This window comes from Oncorhynchus tshawytscha, linkage group LG05 (genome assembly GCF_018296145.1).
Source record: "Oncorhynchus tshawytscha isolate Ot180627B linkage group LG05, Otsh_v2.0, whole genome shotgun sequence".
In the NCBI taxonomy this organism is placed as follows: domain Eukaryota; kingdom Metazoa; phylum Chordata; class Actinopteri; order Salmoniformes; family Salmonidae; genus Oncorhynchus; species Oncorhynchus tshawytscha.
In genome coordinates this window covers 75,734,732-75,756,280 of record NC_056433.1, presented here as the reverse complement: position 1 = coordinate 75,756,280, position 21,549 = coordinate 75,734,732, and the positions used below count along the sequence as shown (strand labels likewise).

The 21,549-nt window shown below is 42.4% G+C and overlaps 1 protein-coding gene across 4 annotated transcripts in view; it reads left to right on the top strand.

Annotated features, from left to right (window-relative positions):
• Positions 1–6,973: 6,973 nt before the first annotated feature.
• lepr (leptin receptor) overlaps positions 6,974–21,549 on the top strand; it is a 55,422-nt gene continuing 40,846 nt past the window's right edge. The window contains exons 1-3 of one of the 4 annotated variants that reach the window (XM_024403080.2): positions 6,974–7,135; positions 20,372–20,426; positions 21,040–21,185. In XM_024403080.2, coding sequence (XP_024258848.1) covers positions 7,009–7,135; positions 20,372–20,426; positions 21,040–21,185 — 328 coding nt within the window. In that variant the 5' untranslated portion in view covers positions 6,974–7,008. Of the gene's footprint in view, positions 7,136–13,731; positions 14,008–20,371; positions 20,427–21,039; positions 21,186–21,549 lie in introns of those variants that run through there. The other 3 variants (XM_024403081.2, XM_024403083.2, XM_024403082.2) reach the window with 3 other exon arrangements.

Sequence of the window (21,549 nt, the reverse complement as noted above, 5' to 3'; positions counted from 1 at the left end):
TTACTGCGCAAAGGTCGCCCAAGCAAGCATTGCCAATGATGTTGGTGTTGTTGACCCCCTGGCTACTTTTGACTTAATGGCGTCTTCAGGTTTTCGCGAATACAATGAAAAGTAACTTTATATTGTATTAATCAGTCAGAGCAAATGTGGATTATAATGCATTATAAAAATTGCATTGACAGAGGAAGGAGTGTACTGAATCTATGCATAATGTTAGCTACATTGCTAAGCAAGCCAGATTGACTAGTGTATAACATTAGTTGAGCAATGCCCATTGTATGTATTGTACATTTGCAGCATGGCAGTTTCCCAAAGTTTGGTATTGACTGTTAACTTTACTAGCTTTGCTTGTTGTGCCGTGCGCGATCCGTCCGATTTAAAAAATCATGACAGCTGTGATGGAAACAGGAAGTTTCAGTACAATTTTACAAATACTAACAGATTACTTGTTCGTTTGACATGATGTGATCTTTTTGTGTCTGTAAAATGTATTATGCGAGAAAAGGCGTTGAAAGTGCCTTTATTCACAAACATTGATATAACAACCATCATATCGAAGTAAACTTGGAGACGTGCAATGACATGTTGTGTGGTCCTCCCACTATGACCCAGGAAACCATACAGTTTAAAAGGCCACAGATGAAATAAATTATGATTAACTTCACAGGGTTTTGAAAGTGCACTGTGATCTTGATGTTCCATTCCAAGAAATATTGAGCGTCTTATTCTGGTGACATGATGATTGTTGCTTGACTGCCGTTTGACAAATAAAAATATTCTGGCTCTTATCCATAATAATCTCATCATGTAGACTAGCCTACCCGCACTTTATATGCAAACTGTTGGCCAGAGCACACATTACAAGACCAGAGTAGGCACATTTGCTATTTAACACATTCAATTGACGATGAGATAGAAACATATTGAATTTTAGATTTTTATATTCGGAACATGAGAACTTAATAAGACAAAAAGTACATTTGGTGTGCACTACGGCATCACCAATTGATTTTTTTTTCTTTAACAAGTCAAAATACACCACCGGATTTTTTAATATTCGCATTAAATCTGTCGGGATTTGGACGGAAACCTAGCTACAGAGAAAATTCCAAAGTTTTGGGCATAAGGGTGAGCTGTATTTTTTTCCCCAGATAACTAGTAGCAAACTTTTGCTACTCTCAACTAAAATGAGCTAGCTAGCTAGCATAAGGGATTGTATTGTAGTTATTATGGATCCCCATTAGCTGCTGCCAAAGCAGCAGTTACTCTTCCTGGGGTCCAGCAAAATTAAGGCAGTCTATACAATTTGTAGACCTAAAACATTACAATACATTCACAGATTTCACAACACACTGTGTGCCCTCAGGACCCTACTCCACCACTACCGCATATTTACAGTACTAAATCCATGTGTATGTATAGTGCATATGTTATCGTGTGTGTGTGTGTATATGTTTGTGTTGCTTCACAGTCCCCGCTGTTCCATAAGGTTTTGCTTTATTATAGATAGACTTCTCCCCATCTTATCTAAAACTGCATCGTAATGTTTTGACCATGACAGTTTACAATCTAGGGTTACTTCAAGCAGTTTAGTCATCTCAACTTGCTCAATTTCCACATGATTTATTATTTTTCCAGATAACTAGTAGCAAACTTTTCGTACTCTCAACTAATTGATTTAGTTGAGGTTTAGGGTTTAGTGAGTGTTTTGTTCCAAATACAATGCTTTTAGTTTTAGAAATATTTAGGGATAACTTATTCCTTGCCACCCACTCTGAAACTAACTGCAACTCTTTGTTGAGTGTTGCAGTCATTTCATTCGCTGTAGTAGCTGACATGTATGGTGTTGAGTCATCTGCATACATAGACACTCTGGCTTTACTCAAAGTCAGTGGCATGTCGTTACTAAAAATTGACAGGAGCAAGGGGCATACCTGTAGGATAAACAGATGTATTCGGTGCAATTAGGGGTACATAAATTAAATTACTTACATTGTGTTTGCCAATTATGTACATTTGATGGAGCATTATGAAGACTCATTGTCACAATGGTAGGGATTTAACTGAGCTGGTCTTGAATCATTTACCAGTCATTGTTTCAATGGAGCCTTGAAATGCGAGGACAGAGTCCAGGAGCCAAGATGATTTGGATGGACTCCTGTAGAGTATCTTCTGTTCCAGAAGGTGTCAAAGTTATCAATAACAGTGACTCCAGCAGAGCTACAGTAGTCTTTTAGCCAGATGTGTAATTCCAGCAGTCTGCTGAATCTTTCACACCCGCGGCCCAACGATGGTCCTAGATCTGAAATTATTGGCTGTTTTTTGGAGTCTTTTAATGCTAAAATCAGTTATTTTAAAATGTATTTTCAAATATTCTGAGCTAGCCCTCCTGATGTTGTTTGACCCCACATGGACTATGACAGTGTCAGCTCCCGGCATCTGTGGTAGAACAGTCAGAAGCAGCCTTGTTATGTTCTGTACTCGTGCTCCTGGGTAGCACAAGGTTCTTGCCTTGGGGACCGAGATGTTTCTCACCATAGAGCTGCCTATGAAGACAGCTGGTGATGTTGAATGGGCCAGTCTCTCAGGCAGCCTCATGGTCTGGTGAGGCTGGGAGCTCCGAGGATCTGAACCCGAAGTAGAAGCCACAGGAGAGGGAGACCGAACCGAGGACGAAGATGCAGGTACCTCCGGTTCCGATCTTGATTGGCCAGGGCGTCAAAGCTGTTTCTGGTCTGTGTCAGTTCCGGGCTCAACATCTCCATGAAGACCCCTGTTGCCAGAGGACGCCGCCTTCGACTTCCACGGCGTACCTCCATGGGGGATGGAACCCTGACGAGCACCGGCCAGTCAGCTGTAGAGAGCCGACACGACGGCTTAACTTCCACCAGATCAGAGCGGCGTCCGGCTACTGGGGTGGTAGAAAAATAAAAAGTAGGTGTGCGTGGATACAGCAGTAGCTTATGTAGGTTTGCTACTTGCTTGCTAAGAGTAGCTTCTTCGCTCCTGTAGTCCTCCACAAACAAACAGTTGCTACATTGAAAGTCAGCGCAGTCTTCATTGTCCCGGAACAAAGCAAAGTAAACACAGCTCCTGCAATGCTGGAAATGTTCAATAGTGGCCTCCATTTGAGACGCTGAGCCAGCTGGGCTAGCTGGGCTTTCATGTCTCTCCCCCTATACGGAATCTGGCAGGATCCTGGAACAGATAGCTAGGCTAGCTGGGCTTTCAGGTCTCTCCCCCTATACGGAATCTGGCAGGATCCTGGAACAGATAGCAGGGCTAGCTGGGCTTTCAGGTCTCTCCCCCTGTACGGAATCTGGCAGGATCCTGGAACAGATAGCAGGGCTAGCTGGGCTTTCAGGTCTCTCCCCCTGTACGGAATCTGGCAGGATCCTGGAACAGATAGCTAGGCTAGCTGGGCTTTCAGGTCTCTCCCCTGTACGGAATCTGGCAGGATCCTGGAACAGATAGCAGGGCTAGCTGGGCTTTCAGGTCTCTCCCCTATACGGAATCTGGCAGGTTCCTGGAACAGATAGCTGGGCTAGCTGGGCTTTCAGGTCTCTCCCCTATACGGAATCTGGCAGGATCCTGGAACAGATAGCTGGGCTAGCTGGGCTTTCAGGTCTCTCCCCCTATACGGAATCTGGCAGGATCCTGGAACAGATAGCAGGGCTAGCTGGGCTTTCAGGTCTCTCCCCTATACGGAATCTGGCAGGATCCTGGAACAGATAGCAGGGCTAGCTGGGCTTTCAGGTCTCTCCCCTATACGGAATCTGGCAGGATCCTGGAACAGATAGCAGGGCTAGCTGGGCTTTCAGGTCTCTCCCCTATACGGAATCTGGCAGGATCCTGGAACAGATAGCAGGGCTAGCTGGGCTTTCAGGTCTCTCCCCTATACGGAATCTGGCAGGATCCTGGAACAGATAGCAGGGCTAGCTGGGCTTTCAGGTCTCTCCCCTATACGGAATCTGGCAGGATCCTGGAACAGATAGCAGGGCTAGCTGGGCTTTCAGGTCTCTCCCCTATACGGAATCTGGCAGGATCCTGGAACAGATAGCTAGGCTAGCTGGGCTTTCACGTCTCTCCCCCTATACGGAATCTGGCAGGATCCTGGAACAGATAGCAGGGCTAGCTGGGCTTTCAGGTCTCTCCCCTATACAGAATCTGGCAGGATCCTGGAACAGATAGCAGGGCTAGCTGGGCTTTCAGGTCTCTCCCCTATACGGAATCTGGCAGGATCCTGGAACAGATAGCAGGGCTAGCTGGGCTTTCAGGTCTCTCCCCCTATACGGAATCTGGCAGGATCCTGGAACAGATAGCTGGGCTAGCTGGGCTTTCACGTCTCTCCCCCTATACGGAATCTGGCAGGATCCCGGGACAGATAGAAACGTTATTATAATAGTAATATATTGTATTCTTGAGCTTCAATATGTGCACATCCTTTGGCAGGGAAAAAACTCAGTTGGGAGAGTAAAAGTCTCAGAGTCAATGGTGTTCCGTTTCAAATTGGGTGGCACAAAGACGTATGAATGAGACCAGGGGGAAAGACAGACAAAGAGAAACATGCTCCTGAAATGAACAAGAAAGCAGTATAATCAAAGACAGATCACAACTTAAATTTCATTTAAAAATGTCCAATTAATAACTAACAATGGAATGTTCCTCATATTGAAAATGGGTCTTTGAAGGGGCGCCCTAACTCTGTGGTCACTAAAGATCCCATAGACTTGCTACAACCTAGTCTATGAATCAAAGTTTACAATGTAGGTGCACAGGTTGAGAGAAATTGGAGTAATCAAGGTGATAGACAGTGACACATTCAATACTGCCTTGCACACTGTTGCCTGCATCTAGCTGATCCATGGAGTAATGATTAGTCCAGCAGTTGCGAAAGAGTTTCTATTGGACAAATTCAGGTATGTTTATCCCCGTTTCATTCTGTTTGCTTATGTTTTTCAACAGAATTGGCAGAATGAATACACCTCTGATCACACGCAAACAGAGTTCACTTTCATAGCAGCCACATACAAACAGCATGATCACTTTGTTGTATCATTTCTTCTCGCATCTACGCGATCTCCCCGTCACCTTTTCCCTTGTGCACAATAAGTGAAGGGTGCCCAACACATCAGCTGTCTGTGACCAGGTGAAAAGCTTTACTAGCCAAACCTTCATATCATAACCACTAACCTCTACACACAGCCTACATCATTGTCACTATATTAGCTAACGCCATAATCAAAATAGCTACTAGAACCAACACGTTAGTAAACTCACTACAATCATGCAGTGCAGTGTACAGTCAGCAAGCAATTTAGCAGTTTCTCCAAAGGTCCCCGGTGACAATAAATTAATAAAACCAAAAGCTCACCTTGACTTGGAAGAGTTCAAGTGTTGGATAGCCAGCTAGCTAACTTAGCATCCCTCTGGTTGAGCTGGGTGTTTGAGTAGGCTAAACTAGTTAGCTGCATTCACGAGCTAAGTGAAAGTGAAAACAATACATTGAAATATAGATAGCTCTCGCTCTCTCTCATGCTTCTCCTTAATTTTTGAAGAAATTATTTTGTTAACTTTTAAACTTGTCTTTCTCTCTGTAGGTCAACTACTCATTTTATGCACTGCATTGCTAGATAGCTGTAGGTTATGATTTCAGTACTAGATTCATTCTCTGATCCTTTGATTGGGTGGACAACATGTCAGTTCATTCTGCATGAGCTCTGGTAGGTTGGAGGATGTCCTTCGAAAGCTGTCATAATTACTGTGTACGTCTATGGGAGTGAGAACCATGAGCCTCCTAGATTTTGTATTTAAGTCAATGTACCCATGGTGCTAACCTACAGATTGCTGTTGAGGCTACTGTAGACCTTCGTTTAGACCTGTGTTTTAATAAATTATTTGGTCACATGAATATATTTAGTATTGTTTTTTCTTAAAAGGATCACTTTTAATGTTTCACAATTTACTTCTTTTTTTTTATTCACTGAGGATGGTCTTCCCCTTTCTTCCTCTAAGGAGCCTCCACTGATTCCTATCATGTAAAACTGTGATTAAAGGAACATGTACTGTATGAATAATGTATATGGAACAAAATATCTGTTAACAAAAAAAAGTGGGGTTAGGGTGGTGAAATTCTGCAAGGCTATGTTAAGTTAGGCACTTACAATAGTACTTTATTTTGCACATAAATAAATTACTATGTAATTTTCATCTTAAATCAGTAAAAAATAAGCCAATTAAAAAATTGAAACGTCTGTGAAACTGTATGTTTTACTTGTGGATAAAAAATAGATACATCTAAACTCAAGATGTGTCCATTTGTTTGTGTACATGCCCTTTTAAAAACAATGCAGATACTGGAGTAAACCTATTTTGGCTAGACAAGTCACTATGATAAGCTTACAAGCTGAGTTGTAATAAGACATCCGATGAACACTTTGCATTTATAACAGTTGGTTTTACTATATCTAATAAATAGCCAAGTCATTGATGATCACTAGATGAAAGAAATACATGTCTTTCATCTGCCCCTGCAAGCCAGTCAGCATATGAGTCATCACGCTCCTTCATCTGATTGGTTGTTTCCCACAAACCGTAAGCCGGCGTACGCATCATCACACTCTCTCATCTGATTGGTTGAGTACCCCTCTGTCCTGCATGATGGATGAAAACATAGAAGCACACACACACACACTAGCTGTAACGTTGGTATGAATGATTCGGGAGACAGGCGCAGGAATTAGTATTTTTAAAATTAGCATTATAACCAAGTTACAGCGTGCCATGTAAAGGCACGGGTACGAAGACCAAACAAACACGTATACAAAACAGGGTTGAAACCCAAAGAAAAGAGCGAGGAGTACCTCGAATAAATAACACAAGCGCACAATGATTATCACACGGGACGAGACCTGTAATCATCTGCACAATACACGTGGCACGAAAGCCAAAACAACATAGCACAGGTACTCACACGACCAACAGACTGTAACAATAATTGACAGCCCAATGGAGAAACAAAGGGCACATTTCGACAAATACAATCAGTGGGAATGGGGACCAGGTGTGAGCAATGACACAGTTCCGGAGGGATCCGTGACACACACACGTTTAATTTGGGGGAGCACTTCTATCGGTAAGCAGCAATTTATATTTCCATGGAGGTGTTACTTTATGCAAATCAGTGAATAAGTCATAAATTAATAACTAGATCTTTACTGTATGTCCCAGACTGAACTGAAGGAACAAATATCATCTGATCCCCTCTGCAAGGCCAACTCAGCTGCATTCCAATTCTCTACCCTTTTTCCAGAAGTGTGGCCTCATTCACTCTCCCTCTTGCATTTAAAACCATTGCATTGGTGTATGGCTGGTGGAAGTTTCCAACAAATTCCTTACATTGTTCCTTTATTCTTCATTTGAATCCATGAAGGGGAGTGTACTGTACTGAATGTGTGCAAACTTCTGGAAGATGTCCTGAGTTGTCCTTATGGATGGCATGTCCACTTTGCCTGGGAAATGAAACTCTTGCAGCTATGGGACACAGGGTTATTCATAGCAGGGGCCCTGGGCAAGGGTCCAGTGGAAACACTGTAGACTGAGGAGGATGCCTAACACAGACCTTCCACAAACATGTAAATATACAGACACTATTAATACCAACCCTGTTATTTACAGGAAAAAGCTGAACAAATTATATTTCCTTTCATTATACAGTTTTAAAGGAAAATAAGTTACAAAGCGCTAAGGTATAACCTAACCTTTTGTTAATAGAGGTGGGAGACACTTAGCTTGGCCTTCAGCCTTCAAGCTCCACTGGGCCTGAATTGCACTCTTGTACAGTACCATGCTTCAGTGCTAATACTCTGCAAGCTTCTGCTATCCTACCTCCGTAAAATCAGTTTTATAGTGAGCACCGCTCTTTGGGGGCATCAAAGGTGAAAAGGCTATCCCAGTCAGATTTGTCACCTGCCATAACATGGTCTATTCTATTGCAACAAGACCTCACAAACTCGTGTCGACTCTTGACGTTTGTCCAAGTGGTGCAAATGGCAAGTTGTGACATTAAAATGTGAGATTTTGCAGCATGGCTTTGTCAGACATCAGAATTTTCTTCTGTCTGATTTTGGACATGTCAGCAGAGGTTAATTGGCTGAGTGTCTTGGCAAGGCCAAGAGCTGTCAGAACCTTCAGAAGAGGATCACTTTATTTACAAAATAAAAAAAAGCCAAATCTAGGATATGACCTGTCCTCTGTGGACTTCAAGCGGTGCTGTCGAGAGGAGGCATCGCAGGTGGCCAGAAACTAATCTCACATTTCACGGTTGTATAGCACCTTTGACTACAGCTTTGCCGTTTGACGATTGTGTCTTTTGGATAAACATTGGTGAAATATAGCAGTGAGATGTGAGATCATGTTGTTGGGAGACGATGGTAAGCGAAGCCATACTGACTGCCAGGACAGAATTCATAGTCTCATGAAAGGATGCTCGGCCAGCTTTTGTTGGCCATCATCGATCTCATCAGTAGGACAATCAATTTAAAGAGTTACAGCCCGCTTTGTGGATTTAACGGTGGACAAACTTCAGAATGCCAGCTAGGCTTGCCTGTGACGTAGATAGTAAATCTTCTGTTGTTCCTCGCACCTTATAAAATAATAATATTCTTCCTCAGGAAAATTCTACTTCACTCCGTAGCTATGGCTATTCACTACTCAAGATAAGAGACGACACAGTCACTGCTATCTAGATAAATGAATTTGACATGAGCATATTAATTTGCTAAACAATAGCCAACAGTCGATTAATTAGATGGCGTTTCAAAGCGCAATAGCCTTCGTAGCCAGAGTCATATGAATGTGGCTCGTATCACATGCAACAACGTCATTAAATATTTCTACTGGTAGCAAGGATTCCCTGCCGCCTAGTATTCATATTATTTCATATTCTTTTCATATTACCCCCCCACCCCTTGCAATCCTATTAAGCCACTCTAGACTACAGGTACCTATCCACAATGTATGTGTTTCTCTGTGTATGTTCCTGTATATAGGCGATGGCTCGGCTACTGTTCTTTCTGCTCAGTACGTCAAATGATGGAATCCGTTTATTAATTATTCATCAGTGTGCAGTGCACCATGTGACCACTTTCCTGGGAGCATGACATCATCTGAGGATGTCATTCTTACAAGGAGTGGGTTGATACCTGGTGTAAGGAGAATGATGTCACCCCCTTGAATGCATGTGTAAGTCTGGTGTCCTTTCTAGTTTACTGTAATGTAGCCTACTGTACTGTCTCACACATGTTCTTTGTCAAAGCCAACCATGACCCATTGTGATTGTGTGAAGCCCACTGAGTGAACTATACTATGAATATAACGATTCATTGTAACATGGGCTAAAAATGATCTTAATGCTTTCTGGAAGGCAATCCCCACATCAGTTAATGTCTCTGTGATCTCAGTGCAGAGTTGTGGTGTGAATATAGGGTAGTATAGGATTTGCAGGCTTTGTCTGACTTTGGTATCTTCCTGCCCTTGATGGCCTATTTACACCCACACACTGCAGGCTGTGGAGATAGCTGCAGAAATGTATCACAGCTGCAATCCAGCACACCATATGGAGGATAGGACTAGACAGGACTGACAGGGAAGACCAATCAATGCAACCCACAAAATATAGCCTACATAAAACGATAATAGGGTGCCTCTACATTTGACGCATCCTATACTCACAGGGCTTTCCATCTCATCACACAAGCATGCCTGCACACACACCCCCACCCCCAAAAGCAATAAAACTGCCCTTCTTTAGACTAGTTGAGTATATGGAGCATCAGCATTTGTGGGTACGATTACAGGCTCAAAATGGCCAGAAACAAATCATTTTCTTCTGAAACTCGTCAGTCTATTCTTGTTCTGAGAAATGAAGGCTATTCCATGCGAGAAATTGCCAAGAAACTGAAGATCTCGTACAACGCTGTGTACTACTCCCTTCACAGAACAGCGTAAAATGGCTCTAACCAGAATAGAAAGAGGAATGGGAGGCCCCGGTGCACAACTGAGCAAGAGTACAAGTTCAAGAGGCGACTCTGGGATGTACAAAAGCAAGAGTACAAGAGGCGACTCTGTGATGTACAAGAGCAAGAGTACAAGAGGCGACTCTGGGATGCTGGCCGGAGTTGCAAAGGAAGAAAATATTAAGATGGGCAAAAGAACACAGACACTGGACAGAGGAACTCTGCCTAGAAGGCCAGCATCCCGGAGTCGCCTCTTCACTGTTGACACTGAGACTGGTGTTTTGCGGGTACTATTTAATGAAGCTGCCAGGTGAGGACTTGTGAGGTATCTATTTATTACTTTATTTTTTTTAAGCTGCATTGTTGGTTAGGACTTGTAAATCAGCATTTCACTGTAAGGTCTACCTGTTGCATTTGGCGCATGTGACATACAAGTTGATTTCATTTTAAATTATGTTCCCAAGTCAAACTTGACAAAATAAACACATCTGCTTACTATAATAGAAGGAAAAAAGGTAGGTTTTGGTGAAAAGAGGTTTTGTTTCCTTTACATGCAAAACAGTCCACAGTTAGACAAGGACATGCTCCAGGTGTCAAACTGTGTTTCACTGATGAATCAGACTGTCATCTCTGTCAGGGAACAAACAACCTGCTAAGAACAGTTACCCACCTCTGCTTTGGCTGTGTGCCTCTCATAAAGAATCGAGTTTTAAGTTTTAGTCGTAGGTACAGGATACACATGGTATACACTGTCCAACAAAATGCTTACTTACAGGTTCCTTCTCCACAATGCAACAACAATACGAAATAAAAGATAAGAATACCAACATAAAGTAAATGGCTCAGTAGAATAAACATTTTAGCACAAGTATAATACAGGAAGGCACAATTTATAGTCCAATATTTACATGTGTTTTGGGGGGGATTGGGGTGTTTAAATGGTGCAGTATTTAGCAATCACCCAGGGAATCACCCAGGGAATTAGAGAGTAATTATCCCAGACCAAGTCTGTTTTTGACACCCAAATCTCAGTCCTTCGATTGCATGCCTCTGGGAGTATTGCCTAACAACCTACTCTACGAAGCCACCGACGCAATGTGAGTCACAGCGTTGAACCAGTTCCAAACTGGGCACGCTGGGGCTTGCATCACCGGGAGGAAATCCTGGTTGATTTCTTTAGAGACGCAGTTGCACAGATTACTCTAGAGGGCCTTCCAATACATGATTTATGCATGCCAGAATTGCTCAAATATGGCTATAAGAGTTTGTTTTCTCTTTTTAAAAATATTTTACTTGCCATCTTTAACCAAAAACAAATACAGTGGGGCAAAAAAGTATTTAGTCAGCCACCAATTGTGCAAGTTCTCCCACTTAAAAAGATGAGAGTCCTGTAATTTTCATCATGGGTACACTTCAACTATGACAGAAAAAATTTGAAATAAAAATCCAGAAAATCAGATTGTAGGATTTTTAATGAATTTATTTGCAAATGATGGTGGAAAATAAGTATTTGGTCAATAACAAAAGTTCTCTCAATAATTTGTTATGTACCCTTTGTTGGCAATTACAGAGGTCAAACATTTTCTGTAAGTCTTCACAAGGTTTTCACACACTGTTGCTGGTATTTTGGCCCATTCCTCCATGCAGATCTCCTCTAGAGCAGTGATGTTTTGGGGCTGTTGCTGGGCAACACAGACTTTCAACTCCCTCCAAAGATTTTCTATGGGGTTGAGATCTGGAGACTGGCTAGGCCACTCCAGGACCTTGAAATGCTTCTTACGAAGCCACTCCTTCGTTACCCGGGCAGTGTGTTTGGGATCATTGTCATGCTGAAAGACCCAGCCATGTTTCATCTTCAATGCCCTTGCTGATGGAAGGAGGTTTTCACTCAAAATCTCACGATACATGGCCCCATTCATTCTTTCCTTTACACGGATCAGTCGTCCTGGTCCCTTTGCAGAAAAACAGCCCAAAGCATGATGTTTCCACCCCCATGCTTCACAGTAGGTATGGTGTTCTTTGGATGCAACTCAGCATTCTTTGTCCTCCAAACACGACGAGTTGAGTTTTTACCAAAAAGTTATATTTTGGTTTCATCTGACCATATGACATTCTCCCAATCTTATTCTGGATCATCCAAATGCTCACTAGCAAACTTCAGACGGGCCTGGACATGTACTGGCTTAAGCAGGGGGACACGTCTGGCACTGCAGGATTTAAGTCCCTGGCGGCGTAGTGTGTTACTGATGGTAGGCTTTGTTACTTTGGTCCCAGTTCTCTGCAGGTGATTCACCAGGTCCCCCCATGTGGTTCTGGGATTTTTGCTCACCGTTCTTGTGATCATTTTGAACCCACGGGGTGAGATCTTGCGTGGAGCCCCAGATCGAGGGAGATTATCATTGGCCTTGTATGTCTTCCATTTCCTAATAATTGCTTCCACAGTTGATTTCTTCAAACCAAGCTGCTTACCTATTGCAGATGTAGTCTTCCCAGCCTGGTGCAGGTCTACAATTTTGTTTCTGGTGTCCTTTGACAGCTCTTTGGTCTTGGCCATAGTGGAGTTTGGAGTGTGACTGTTTGAGGTTGTGGATAGGTGTCTTTTATACTGATAACAAGTTCAAACAGGTGCCATTAATACAGGTAATGAGTGGAGGACAGAGGAGCTTCTTAAATAATAAGTTACAGGTCTGTGAGAGCCAGAAATCTTGCTTGTTTGTAGGTGACCAAATACTTATTTTCCACCATAATTTGCAAATAAATTCATAAAAAATCCTACAATGTGATTTTCTGGATTTTATTTCTTCTCATTTCGTCTGTCATAGTTGAAGTGTACCTATGATGAAAATTACAGGCCTCTCTGATGTTTTTAAGTGGGAGAACTTGCACAATTGGTGGCTGACTAAATACTTTTTTGCCCCACTGTATATGCAAATAAGCTATACAGCTTGGATGAAAAAAATAACAAATAAGGCAAATATATATATACACATTAGTTGTTTTTTCACTTAAAGAAAAACATGCAGCAAACATATCTGGCCAGGTGACACACATACAGCTGTGTCTGTATTTATACTGTATGTCGACTATGAGTTCACTCCTTTTTTCAACTTTAATAATTTCACATTGTCCTCCAAAGCAATGTCATGATAATTTTCCCATTATAAAGATGTTATTATTAATGCCTCTGGGACTAAAGACAATTAATAAATACTTTTTATTAGACTAATTACTAATTAAAGCTGCAATATATAACTTTTTGGGTGATCAATCAAATGTACATAGGAATGTGAAATATAGATCTGGTGGATATGCACTATGTAGCTATTTCTATGCTTCCCATTTCATTTTTGTGTCTTTTACTTTTTGTACACCAGCTTCAAACAAGCTGAAAATACAATATTTTGTGTTGTGGAACATATATTTGACAGTGGTTTAGATGGTACAATGATTATCTACACTATACTTGCTTGTTTTGTCACATAAACTGAAATTTAAGCAACATTTTTGCAACCAGGAAATGGCAGAGCGATTTATGCATAGTGCATATTTAATTGTGCATTATCAACCATGTTATATTGTGTTGGAGACATTTTTATTATAATTGTGCTTTTAATGGTTATTAGAAAAGTGTTATTATTTGGTAGGCGGTAGTTCCCGTGACGACATTGTCTCATGCATAACCTACGCCACTCCCTTCTCCAAACCTAGAGGACCGCTAGTGAGAGCGCGGTTCAGTTAGCTACATGTGGGGGAGAAGAGACAGCGCTGGGAAACATACTGGACTTCAACGACAAGGAACTTTTTCAGCATTCTGACATTGCTATAACAGTATGGTCTACAACAGTAGCTTATGATCCGCACCTGAATTTGTGAAGGAATTAGGCAAACTATTGGGTCCTCAAAACTTCGGTATTTGTTGCATAGTAATTCACTGACTGGTAACTATCGGCTACTGGGAAATCGGCGACTTGGAGAGGAACCAAAAGATCAAGTAAGGCACAGTTAATTAAAGTTCTCTTCTAAATGTTTGAATTATAGCTTACTATTTAGAGCAGTACGCGCTTTCAAGATAAGTGCAACATTCTAGAATATTTGTAGTCCATGTGTAATAACTCAAGGGGCTAATTTTTGTGGTATTTTATGGGGATTCCTGGAGTCCACATAAAACCTGAATAAACAGAACATTAATAAACAAGAACAGCTCAAGCACAAAACGAAATGCATTTTAAAACGGCACACATAGTCGACATACAGTATAAATACAGACACAGCGTCTGTGTGTCACCTGGCCAGATATGTTTGCTGCATGTCTTTCTTTCTAAGTGAAAAAACAACTAATGTGTATATATATTTTTGCCTTATTTGTTATTTTTTTCTTCCAGGCTATATAGCTTATATGCATATATTTGTTTTTAGTTAAATATTGCAAGTTAAAAAAGATTTAAAAAAAAAAGAGAAAACAAACTCTTATAGCCATATTTGAGCAATTCTGGCATGCATAAATAATGTATTGGAAGGCCCTCTATAGTAATCTGTGCAACTGCGTCTCTAAAGAAATCAACCAGGATTTCCTCCCGGTGATGCAAGCCCCAGCGCGCCCAGTTTGGAACTGGTTCAACGCTGTGACTCACATTGCGGCAGTGGCTTCGTAGAGTAGGTTAGGCAATACTCCCAGAGGCATGCAATCGAAGGACTGAGATTTGGGTGTCAAAAACAGACTTCACATCTTTTTATAGGATAATTAATCTACATTGATGCTCAGACGATGGATGAAATTCAGCAGGTTAGCGTTTTTCCTCATGAATCTTGCTCTGAAGGCAGCTCTGCATTTCCACGTCATTTCACCAACAACAATTAAATATCATGAGTTGAATCAACGTGGGAAAATGGTTGGATTTGAAGAAGGCATCAACATAAGGGAATTTCGTAGGTTAAAAGGGGACTTTTAATCTAAATCCAATGACATGGTAAAATTTGAAGTTGATTTCGCTTTTAATTCACTTTAGTTGACAACTCAACCAAATGTAAATCAAACCTAGATGTTGAACTGACATGTGGGTGGTCACTAGCTGACTGCCACAAAGTTATACAATCGGATTAGAAACCTAACCCTAACCACACTGATAACCCAAATGCCTAACCCTAACCTTAAAGGAAGACCGAAGGAAAAGGAAGCACCTTTTTGTATTCGTACATTTTTACAATATAGTACATTTTTAATTTGCAGCTGGCCTATCTAAGGGGAAAGTCGCTCAGTTCTGCTCGTGACAATGTGTCAACCTGCTGAAATTCAAGTGGTACTCAAAATTAGATGAGCGATTTGATTTGGCCACTGATCTATGTAAATACCCATTAGGTGCTTTATCAAATCTGGACCACATTTGTTTATCAAATCTTGATGGTTTTCCATTTGACTAGTGATTAACATTAATTTATTTTCTGGTCATTTGAAATTTGTGATACGCCTACCACCATATGTTGTTATTGTCATTGGCAGAGTACAACTTGTTTTGATATGTGACCTAATGAATATGAGGCATGTGTGTACCAGCACGGGCTGTGATGGAGAGGATACACTTTTTTCATTTTTTTTTTTCATTTAGGGCCGATCATGCCCAATGCTTCCTTCTCATCATTATATTGATGGCAGTTTGATAACACACACACACACACACACACACACAGAGGTTGTTATATCACATTGAATAACACCTAGTCCAGTTGTTATTGCTCAGTGGCCTAACTCATCCCTATGGATTGTCTAGGAATAGGTCTCTCAGCTGCAGGTGGCCACTTGGCTGAGTAGCTGTCCATCCATGGTACTTTATTGTAACCTGGGATGTTATTGTTTTGAACAAGAGAACCAATGAATTAATGGATGCAGTCATTGATCTGTATTTGTTTGGAGTAATGCTTGCAAAGGGTAAGATATTGATGTTTGGTGTGGGTATCAAGTCACCAGACTAGGTAAAAACACTTTCTCATTACTGAGTGAGTCAAATAGGGCAGCAGGTAGCCTAGCGGTTAGAGCATTGGGCCAGTAAACGAAAGGTTGCTAGTTAGAATCCCAGAGCCGTGAACATATTCATGGCTCAGACATGTCCACTGTAGCTCATTTATAAACTCAGAAAAAAAAGAAACGTCCCTTTTTCAGGACCATGTCTTTTTAAAGATAATTCATAAAAATCCAAATAACTTCACAGATCTTCATTGTAAAGGGTTTAAACACAGTTTCCCATGCTTGTTCAATGAACCATAAACAATTAATCATCATGCACCTATGGAATGGTCGTTAAGACACTAACAGCTTACAGACGGTAGGCACAGTTATGAAAACTTAGGACACTAAAGAGGCCTTTCTACTGACTCTGGAAAAACACCAAAAGAAAGATGCCCAGGGTCGCTGCTCATCTGCGTGAACGTGCCTTAGGAATGCTGCGAGGAGGCATGAGGACTGCAGATGTGGCCAGGGCAATAAATTGCAACGTCCGCACTGTGAGACGCCTAAGACAGAGCTACAGAAGGACAGGACGGTCAGCTGATCGTCCTCGCAGTGGCAGTCCATGTGTAACAACACCTGCACAGGATCGGTACATTAAAAAATCACACCTGCGGGACAGGTACAGGATGGCAACAACTGCCTGAGTTACACCAGGAACACACAATCCCTCCATCAGTGCTCAGACTGTCTGCAATAGGCTGATAGAGGCTGGACTGAGGGCTTGTAGGCCTGTTGTCTGGTGAGGACCTGCCTTACATCACTGACAACAACGTTGCCTATGGGCACAAACCCACTGTCGTTGGACCAGACAGGACTGGCAAAAGTGCTCTTCACTGATGAGTCACGGTTTTGTCTCACCAGGGATGATGGTCGGATTCGCGTTTATTGTCAAAGGAATGAGCATTACACCGAGTCCTGTACTCTGGAGCGGGATTGATTTGGAGGTGGAGGGTCCGTCATGGTCTGGGGTGGTGTGTCACAGCATCATCGGACTGTGCTTGTTGTCATTGCAGGCAATCTCAACGCTGTGTGTTACAGGGAAGACATCCTCCTCCCTCGTGTGGTACACTTCCTGCAGGCTCATCCTGACATGACCCTCCAGCATGACAATGCCACCAGCCATACTGCATGTTCTGTGTGTGATTTCCTGCAAGACAGGAATGTCAGTGCTCTGCCATGGCCAGCAAAGAGTCCGGATGGGACCTGTTGGATCGGAGGGCGAGGGCTAGGGCCACCCCCCCCCCTAGAAATGTCCGGGAACTTGCAGGTGCCTTGTTGGAAGAGTGGGGTAACATCTCACAGCAAGAGCTGGCAAATCTGGTGCAGTCCATGAGGAGGCGATGCACTGCAGTACTTAATGCAGCTGGTGGCCACACCAGATACTGACTGTTACTTTTGATTTTGACCCCCCTTTGTTCAGGGACACATTATTCAATTTCTGATAGTCACATGTCTGTGGAACTTGTTCAGTGTCTGTTGTTACTTACACATGTTAAGTTTACTGAAAATAAACGCAGTTGACAGTGAGAGAGCGTTTCTTTTTTTGCTGAGTTTAGTAACATTGCTGCCTTTATTTTAACTGCCTTTGAGGAATCATTTTAAAGTTATATTAATGGTAATCATTACACTATTTGAGAAAAGTGTTTATCTGCCTATCCCTCCCATGTTTTCCAGGGTTGTTAGGTGCACCTGCACACAGCTGACCTTTGGTTTTGTCTATGGATGGAAGGGACTTTTCGTAGCTGGTTAGGAGAACTTACGCAGCGTGTTAACAGAATTTAATGTTGCAGGTTAGGAGAATTAGGGTAAGGTTAGATAAAATGATCTCCTAACCTGCTACAAAAAGTAACTTCCGTCCATAGCTGTGTAACATATAGTCACAACCAGGAATGCTGGTAATGGTGGCTTTCCCCTGCTCAGATGTTGCATGCGTCAACCAATGGTTGCGTGCCTCTTCATCGACTGTGTCATCGACTGAAACATTGCTGTAACATATGATGTGGTTAGCTGATAAAAGGGAGTTTTCAGCCGTTATCGTGACTGTTGTATAATTTCCACCTCAGGACAAGAAAAATAATGAACTGGCACTTAACTGTACAAGGCAATAAACGAGCAAGAACCTACATTCAGAGGCTACTTTTCTGGTCGCCGGCAATTTTAATTCTACTAACTAAGGCATGTGATGCCAAACATCATCAACACGTCTCCAACACCACTAGAGGTGATTTAAAGTCCTAGACCACTGTTATTCTACCTGCAAGCATACAAGGCCCTCCCTCGTCTGCCAATCGGCAAATCAGATCATGACTCCCTACTCCTGCTTGCTGTTTACAAGCATAAACTCAAACGGGAAGTACCCGTGACTTGCTCTGTTGAGAAATGAGAATCCGAGATTATGCCACAAGACTGCTTTGCTAGCGCTGATTGGAATATGTTTAGAGAGTCCGCTGAGTCCGAGCTAAACACCTCCGTCACCGGCTTCATTAGAAAATGCGTCAGCGATATTGTCCCCACAGTGAGAGTTCGCTCCTTCCCCAATCAAAAGCCCTATCGTATACAACCCTGAGACTACAGTTGCGGACAAGAATAAGTACAATAATTCCTGCAACGACCTCCGCAGAGTTATCAAGCAGAGTTAACAAGCAAAAGGACACTAGGAATAAGGTGGAATCATGTTACACAGGCTCTGACGCCTGCCGCATGTGGCAGGGGCTACAGACCATTACCGATTATGAAGAAGGACCCAGCCGCATTTTATGCCCCTTTGATGACAACAACATCATCATCATGCCGAGTTTGACGGCCGTCACCGAACAAGAGGGTGAGCGATCTCGCTCTCCGAGGCAGATGTGAGAAAGGTCTTTAATCAGGCCAAAACCCGCAAGGCCGTGGGGCCCGACGGTATTCCAGGTCGCGTTCTGAGCATACTATTATTATAAATACTTTTTTGCCCCACTGTATGTAATCATGAAGTACTTTGAGAGGCTTGTTATGGCACACATCAACTCCATCCCAGACACCTTAAACCCACTCCAATTTCCATACTACCCCAACAGATTCATAGAAGACACAATCTCAATTGCTTTCCACACTGCCCTCACCCACTTAGATAAGAAGAATACTTACAGTACCAGTCAAAAGTTTGGACACACCTACTCAGAATGGCAATATTGTGCAAAGCTATCATTAAGGCAAAGGGTGGCAACTTTGCGGAATCTCAAGTCTTTCATAGTTTTGTTGTCTTCACTATTCTACAATTGTAGAAAATAGTAAAAATATAGAAAAACCCTGGAATGAGTAGGTGTCATCCTATGACTGGTACTGTGTGTGAAAATGCTGTTCATTGACTACAGCTCAGCGTTAAACACAATTGTCCCCTCCAAGCTTGTCACTAGGCTTAGGACTCTGGGTCTGAACACCTCCCTCCGCAACTGGATTCTGGACTTCCTGAAGGGCTGACCCCAGGTGGTGAGGGTATGCAACATCACCTATGCCACGCTGACCCTCAACATAAGGGCCCCACAGGGGGGTGTGCTTAGTCCTCTCCTGTACTCCCTGATCACCCACGACTGCATGGCCACGCACATTCTCCTATGGGGACAGCCGAATAATCTTTTTAGGTTCTAGATAGCACCCCCCGCCCCCCTTTGCCCTTAATTCGTTGGCGCATGGACTCTACAAGGTGTCGAAGCGTTCCACAGGCATGTTGGCCCATGTTGACTCCAATGCTTCCATCAGTTGTCTCAAATTGGCCGTATGTCCTTTGAGTGGTGGGACCATTCTTGATGCACACTGGAAACTGTTGACAGTGAAACTCAGCAGGATTGCCATTCTTGACACAAACCGGTGTGCCTGGCACCTACTACCATACCCCGTTCTAAGGCAATTAAATCTTTTGTCTTGCCCATTCACCCTCTGAATGGCACACATACAGAATCCATGTAGCCTAGTGGTTAGAGCGTTGGACTAGTAACTGAAAGATTGCAAGTTCAAATCCCCAAGCTGACAAGGTACAAATCTGTTGTTCTGGCCCTGAACAGGCAGTTAACCCACTGTTCCTAGGCCATCATTGAAAATAAGAATTTGTTCTTAACTGACTTGCCTAGTTAAATAAAGGTAAAATAAATTTAAAAAAAAAATGTAATCAATTGTCATAAAAATCCTTCTTTAACATGTCTCCTCCACTTCGTCTACACTGATTTACCAAGGGACATCAATAAGGGATCATAGCTTTCATCTGGTCAGTCTTTCATGGAAAGAGAAGGTGTTCATAATGTTTTGTACACATTGTATATCGTTGTGTTGTCTTCCTAACTGGTCCCTAAGGTTCTCTCTATCTCTGTTCCCTCCCCAGTGAGCGTTATCTCACTCAGAGGCCATGTGCACCAACTCTCACTCATGAAGACAATGTAAGTATGATTGATGGTGGTGATCTTGAATATGAAATGGAATTAATGTGGCATGGGATTGAACTTTAGCACGTGTGATTTAAAACGCGGGCAGGCACCATGTTTATACAGCATGTAATGTAGGTTAGTGTTTATTCTGTGTTAATGTTATTTACTGTACTGCCTATGTCGTCAAAGGAGGGTTGGGGTTGGACTAAATAGTGGTTTATGATATGAATGCTATAGTCATAATGGAAATTTAAGTGTGAATGGGGAAGGGAATTGTACTTTTTGAAAAATGACTCAGCAATTGTACATTCAGAAGCTGACAAACCTTCGTACAGCTGCAGGCTCGTTAAACAGTACAGCATCATCCATTCTAATCTTCCATGAGGAAGTTTCTGTGGTGTAGAGATCAGTCAAGCCTGTGCCTGCAGATGAGCAGACAACACCCAGGCCATTACAGCAGAATACTGTGGTCATGGTGTGGTGACTATTACTAAAGGCTCTGACAAAGTTCAGTAAAACCCTCTGTTCTCCTGTCAAATGAGTTTTCAGTGTTGGATTGAGTTAAGATTGCATAGACTGTATGTGTTTTACATATCTTTCTCTCTCTCTTTATCTATGTTTCTAGCGCTCTACGGGTTCTCTCTTCATCTACCTGTACCTTTCTCTCGCTCCCTCTTTCACTCTCTCCCTCCTTCCCTCTCTTTCTCTATCTCTGCAGGATCCTGTCTGCAATGTTGACATTCCTGGTGCATATTCTCATCATCTCCCACAGTGAGTTGAGTTCCTTTCCCGTTAGTTCAGATTCTTCTATCTCACTGCATCCATCTACATTTACCTCCCATGTGGCTCTGCCTGTAGTCACACAACTTCACTCTCCCCAGGAAAGCTTTCCTTTAGACTAAAATAATGAATAGCAAACATTTCAGCAGCAATGCCACATGTAATTACATCCGGCAGCAATTTTCTGGAACCTTCACATGCCAGAACGTACAGAACAGGACACTCATACGCATATATACAGAAACAAAGGTCATCTTCCCGTACAATCACGCCCCTACTTACAATACAGTCCATTATTGGCAAAATAAAAAGGACCATTGAGTGTTGCATTTCATTGGTGTGACACTGAGTGATC